The sequence below is a fragment of the Eurytemora carolleeae genome, unplaced genomic scaffold (assembly GCF_000591075.1).
Source record: "Eurytemora carolleeae unplaced genomic scaffold, Eaff_2.0 scaffold526, whole genome shotgun sequence".
NCBI classification, from domain to species: Eukaryota; Metazoa; Arthropoda; class Copepoda; order Calanoida; family Temoridae; genus Eurytemora; species Eurytemora carolleeae.
The window spans coordinates 163,011-169,652 of NW_019396417.1; the positions used below are offsets into that span (position 1 = coordinate 163,011).

Below are 6,642 nucleotides of genomic sequence, written 5' to 3' on the forward strand. Positions count from 1 at the left end.
TAAGGGTGTTGGGTCATTTCATAGAAAGACATTTCATAGAGAGGACATTTCATAGACAGGAATTAATAGAAGACTTTTATAAAAGACAGGACACTTCATAGACAGGACAAATCATACATAAGACATTTCATAGACAAAGAATATTTTTCATAGATACATTTTTTTTCTTCCAAGTAATTTCTTATCTAATAAATCTTATCCTGTGATTCCTATTCTTTCTACGATCTCTCTGATTTTTACTTCACATATTATTCATATTTTTGTTTTAAACTGATGACATATTATACTGTAGATTTCTTGTTAGTCAAACTTATCAAATTTTCTAAAAATGTGACGCAATACTGACATAACCAAAACCTTAAATACTGTCCCTGAAAAAATTGCTTTTGTGCCTTTGAAATTATTTAACTATGAAAATTCTTCTCTGTCTATGAAATGTCCTATCATAGAAATGTCCTATCAATGAAATTTCCTATCTATGATTTTGTTATCTATGCAATGTTCATCTATGAAATTTGTTTCTATAAAATGACCCAACACCCGTGAGGTCCCAGAAAAAAATAGGGCCTGATTGGTACAGCCGTTTTGACGTTTATTGGTCACAAACAAACAAACAGACAGCCAATTGAAAAGTATATATAGATTAGACGTGTTTAATTTCAACATCCAAATTTACTTTAAATCTCTTACTATTGTTTGGATGGGCGGATTTAATCGTACGTCAAGCAATTTATTTATAGTTTGAAGCATAATTTTCAACATTCAAATTTATCAATTTTTGGGGAAAGGAACAAGCTTTGCGGGTGATGGTGTATTTAAAAAAAAATAACTTTCTCATCAAGCAAAATTCATAGTCTTAAATACCATATTTATTATTATATTTACAACAGCAGACTGTATAAAATATAGGGATTGTGAAATTTGAGCTTCAGACGAGAATTCTTAGTTTTTGTATGAATTACTTTAAGAGATTGTCTTTTGTTTTTGGAATTAGGCCAACGCTGAGCCTACAGAAATGCTTGATTCTGTGAAAATATCCTTATCCTTGGAATTTCATTGTTTATGATTGATATTAAATAAAATACATTATGTTTGCATTTTTAGATAATGTTTTACGTGTACCAGAAAATTTACCTAATACGATATTTGACTACGATATTTCCAAATAAAGTGCTAAGACATTAAAAATGTGAAGATTGACCACAGAAAAGTTAAAAATAAAGTTAAATTATTTTGACGATAGTTTTCATAGTGTATGTTGTTTTTCGAATCAAAGCTGGAAAATACAAGTTTTTGCCATTTAAACGACATGTTTAAAAATAATGTCTGATTATTTTATCTAAATAGGTGAAGCATTCCATTCAGTTTAGAACAAATAAGATAAACAATTTGTAGTTTATTTTTCTCATTCAATGGTTTTGGTTTAAATTGAAACACAATCTTTTAATTTCATTTTAGTCTCAGAAAATACCTGTTCTTCAAGCTCAACTATCCTAGAGTCGTCTTGTTTTTTTAGTGCAGTGAGTTGCTCAACCTCTGTATTCAATTCTATCACCTCTAGCTCCAACTTCCTTTCCTCCTAAATCAGTGTCATCAACAAAAGCGGTTGCATCAATTAAACATCAAACGAGTGTCTTATAATTATGAATAAACGTGCAAGGTCTTGGGGATTTAAAGAGTAAGTTTAAACTTTTAAAGCCTTTTTATGCAACTTAATATTGCAAATCATATTTAACGTGAAATATGCATGCATTATACTTTCCATAGATTTTATTTTTTATTTTCTAAAACTGTCAATATCGTTTTCTACCCGCAAGCCTCAAACAAATTTTTTAGATTTCCAATTTCAATAAATACGAAATAAAGTGCTACCAGCTCCGGTGAAACTGCGTCTGTAATATCTAGTCTTCTCCACTCAACCTCAATAATATCCTCATTTTCTAGTTTACTCAAACCGTCCTCTGCAGTGACCTCGTGCTCTGGTCTTCTGCAATCATCCTCCACAATATTATCATCAGGGGATTCAAAGTGTTTTCACTTTTTATGTATAAAGTAATTTTTAACTCAGCCATAAATTGGATAGGTATTTTTAGGACATTTCAGAATTAGTACATTTCTTAAAGTATGACTGTTAAAAATTAGATAACAGAATAGGCCGAAATTTTTTTTTTTTGTGAATTTTCTTAAAAGCTTCGATCCTGCATTAGTAACATATTTCAAGCAAAGAAACAGGACAAAATTGTTTCTTGAATTTTTCCTTCAACCAGTGTGCATTTTTTTTTATACCAAGTGTACAATTACAAGTGCAAAATTAAATTTATATAAAAAAACGCGGACGAGGCTCAATACATATATTCATTTAAATCTCAAAATTAGGAACATTTTCGAAATAAGTATAAAATTTCTGATTTAATGAGGTCTAAACAAAATTTAAACAAAATGGTCATCATTAGCTGAGAGGCTTAGTTAGACGTTGTTTGGTCCAACGATAAACATTGAGAACAAAAAATATAAATATCTCAAAAATCTGTACTCAAAGAGTGCTCGAATTTCAGTAAAACGGTTCAAATCAAAAGTTCAACAATTACGAGCGTTTCTGTTGATCAATCAGAATTAAAAAGAAGAGTTTTTAAGTTTTTAAATCATTCAAGCCTAGATATGGGCTAAATAAATTAGATATTTTACTTAGATATCAAAAAAATTCTTGTTTTTGAGGATCCGATTTAAATTTAATATCAATCGGGACGCAATTATTCCCCTTTTTTGACACTCTATAGATATACTGTATCGTTTATATTGTGCTTGGCATGCTTTATTTATTTTACCACAGGGTCAGGCCAGAAGGTAGAAATGATTCTTCCCTATCCCTCAACATATAACTTTTGTATGTTAGACATATTAATGGGAAATGACGAATCATATTAAGACGTTGAAAGGTTCAACAATGAACAATTCGTTGCACATATAAATTTTGAAAAATGACATTGCATCTTATGTTGCATTACAATATTTCGACAATACTTTGAAGACAGACTCCTAAAACTCTCCTACCTGGACCACAGACGATCTTCTCGTCCCATCTATTCCAGAACCATTTCTTCCTTGTTTTCTTCTTTGAAGCTCTTGAACCTCAACCTTTCAATTAGATAAATGTCAATTTAAAGTGAACATGTTTTTAATTTCTGAAACACTAATATACCCGGCGTTTCCCGTGCCCGCCAATATATAACTTTGATTGTTTTCTACAGGGTTACCTAAAAAATATTATACTGTAAAGACGACCTAAAACTCTTAAAATATGACGATCCCATGGTGAAATAAAGTTTTCTATCTTTTAATGGCTTATTAAATGATGAAAAAAAGAGAAAAAAGTTTTAAATTGCAGGGAACCATGAACATAAGGAAACTTGTAGTATGAATTCCGTACAGTCGTCTCTAAATTCTCATGCTCTGTCGGTAATCCTGTACAATCCCTTGGCACCTTATCAGTGAAGTTTAAAATCCTCTAACGCTCCTGGGTCTCTTTTATATTTAAGATAAAAATTATCACCGTAAGCGAAAACACAAAAATACACCTGTTTTTTATTAAATTGTATGAGACATTGCAGTTCTTCGCATTTTTGCTCCAAGTGTTCTACTAAACCAGACAAACTAAAATAGTTGAAGAAAGATTATCTTTAAAATTGTATCTACCTGCATGCAGATAAATTAAGTAAAAGTTGTTTATTTTTACGACCTTTCATATACATAAAAAATTGCACATACCTCTTAATTCTGGATTTATCACTGGATGATTCTTCAAGTAATTTTGAGTTTATATTCTCAGCCTAAACAATTCAAATTTTTATTATTTAAGATTGGAAAAAAGTGACAAAATGAAAAATCCCACTTTCCAATTCGTAAATGTTAAGACAATTTGCCTTTTTTAGAAGTTATTTTAAGTTAAGGGAATTTTACTTTACTAAGGGTTCCCAAGATCAATTGTGTAGACAAAATTGGTCGAGAGAACCAGCGGTTAAGCAAATTTTTAATTTCCCGAAAAAGTAGTTGTGCACAATTTTATAGTCTTTTGAGATTAAAATGCGCGAATGTTTTCCTGAAAACTCCGCAGAGCCGGTGGTTACTTTGCATAACTGTCCTAAGGAGCATTAAATAACTTGACCTCCCTGGGGTCGTAAACCCTGAATTTGAATTCTAAGCAAATCAAGGTCATTATTTTAAACTGTCACAATTTTACATTGCAAAAGAAAGACTGATAAAATTTTGGTTACCTCTTGTAGAGATATCTCCATCTGTTCATAGACCCTAATCCTACTTTCATTCACCTCTCTCAGAGCAGTAGTCTGCTTAGTTAGGTACTAAAATATATAAAGATTTGCCACAAACTCAAATTTTCTAATCCTTATATCTCTGCAACCGGTTGGTGTTAACCTTTGATATTTCAAACTTGGATTTTTTAATCTAACATATTTCATAGTTTCAAATATCTAAGGTCTACAGCACTGGGTTGAAAAGATATAGGGATTAGAAAACCAGAGTTTGTTACAAAGACTCAATTACTTTTATAATGGCGGCCTAAACGTACTATAAATCTACCGAAGTTTAAACACATCAGAGCTGAAAACTTTAGCGTGAGATATCCTTAATCCCGATTACTTAATCTGAGTATCCAAAACAAAAACAGGGTTTTAAAAATAGGAGAGTCTCTCCCGTTTCTGTATTAATCTTAAATAGCACGTAAAATTTTAAATTTATCGGCTTTATATACGCAACTCTGATTGGTCGAATATTACAAGATTAGGCCGGTTAGTCTCGAAATTAAGAAAAAGAGAGGATATCCACCATTCTAAAGATTTCAGTTTAGATTTCTCAAGTTTCCTGTTTATATACATCATACAATGTTATCTCAGAACACGAAGAGACAGATACAAAGACAACGAAGATTACTAAACAAGGGAACTGGAGAATATAATGATTAATGTTTGTTAAGGTTAATAATAAAGGGATATATGGTTTGATTCCAGTTACTTAGTATTCGTTCACAAACCCCCAATTTCCGTTACACGCTTCATTGCACAGTGAGCAAGTTCATGTATTTATAATATGAGATACTAGCTGAAGGGCCCTAGGTTTCCCGTGAAAAAAATTTGATTTTTTGAATATTAAAAAAATTGAAGAAATAAAAATAGATTTAAGCCTATAACAGGCCATCCATGAGTGTCCAGACAAAATTTCAGCCCATTCGGTTCAGCCGTTTGGCCGGCTATAGGCAACGTATAATGAATGTTTTGTTTTATGGATATAAAACGATGAAACATTTTACTCTTAAATGCCGTTTTAACCTTCGATATTGTGCTCTGTCTCTTTTACAACGCTTTTGGAAGGAAAAATCAATTTTAAGTTTTATACAACAGAATGAAATAATTTTCACATTTTTAGTGATGGAATTGTGGATTTTTAAAATGAAATGACTTAAAAAGAAATTATGAACTTTTCCGAAAATCTAAGAAAAATTAAGGGACCGAGTGCATTTTAAGTACATTTTGAAGGTTAAAACTGCATTTTAGAACAAAATCTGTCATTAATCTGTCAATTTATGGGTATTTTACCAAATTGAAACATTTTTTAGATCAACAAAACGATGTTTATTGGGCCAAAAAGCTTAAACACACTTTTTAAAAGACGCTATATATTTATTATGTAGTGATATATATAGTACAATAAAAATTCCATTTGTGTTCATTGAATAATATTAATATAAATCGACAAGTAAGCATCCTAATATCATCCAACCAAGGAGAGATGCAATTTATACATTATGAATTAATAAACACATGTCGGCATAATATCTATTATCATCGATTTAGTATAAAAATGTGATCATGTTTTTTTTTATATATATCTATAATTTGTTAATATTGCATTTAAGTGCAATATTTTTTTAAAAGGACAATTATTTCAAAGAAATGTTTGAAACATTAAAAAAATACGCAATATGTGATGCAAAAATCTTGAAATTTTAGTTGTTCAAAGAATTTCGACTACTGAGGATCGTCATGAGGCATGAAACATTATGTTCAGTGTAATAATTTTGTAAAAATCACGGATTTTAAGCTTGTACTATATTTAAATGTGTTCACTTTTGAATGATTCTTGTATCTGTTGTCGGAGGTATTTGGTTTGGGTTTCTCTCGGATGAAGTAGGGATTTTTTTTGAAAAGACGACATCTCTTGGAGAAAGGTTTCAAATTGGATTTATGGTCTACAACATTATGCAATAACATTTGCAATTTTAAAATTCATTTTTAAAACAGTACTTTTTAAAAAAAAGTATTTAATCTTAAATCATAATTATCTGAATGATTTACATCAAATCATGAATTTTTCCTCGGAAAACTAAAAAAACCAATTTAGGTTTTTTACTATGTAATTTTGCATTAAAGCTAAACTGTACAGTAGAATTTTAGTTTTCATATTTTAATTTTTTAAAAACTTATAACGATGTTTATTGTTTATTGTTTATTGTATGTATTGTTAGCTCCTAGCAAAGATTTTGCTAGTCATCGAGTTATAAAAATATTTCTATGGAAACTTTATATTTTCCTATTATTCCGTAAAGAATTAATGGTGAGGATTGGGGGG

At 30.2% G+C, this 6,642-nt stretch overlaps 1 protein-coding gene across 6 annotated transcripts in view; it reads right to left on the reverse strand.

Moving 5' to 3' along the window:
* Positions 1-6,642, reverse strand: part of LOC111702914 (bicaudal D-related protein homolog) — a 34,844-nt gene that overhangs the window by 7,908 nt on the left and 20,294 nt on the right. For 5 of the 6 annotated variants that reach the window (XM_023474719.1, XM_023474717.1, XM_023474716.1 and 2 more), the window contains 6 exons: positions 4,272-4,358; positions 3,766-3,827; positions 3,576-3,651; positions 3,052-3,135; positions 1,873-1,998; positions 1,472-1,579 (listed from right to left, as the gene is read on the reverse strand). In XM_023474719.1, coding sequence (XP_023330487.1) covers positions 1,472-1,579; positions 1,873-1,998; positions 3,052-3,135; positions 3,576-3,651; positions 3,766-3,827; positions 4,272-4,358 — 543 coding nt within the window. The remainder of the gene's footprint in view (positions 1-1,471; positions 1,580-1,872; positions 1,999-3,051; positions 3,136-3,575; positions 3,652-3,765; positions 3,828-4,271; positions 4,359-6,642) is intronic. The other variant, XM_023474720.1, reaches the window with a different exon arrangement.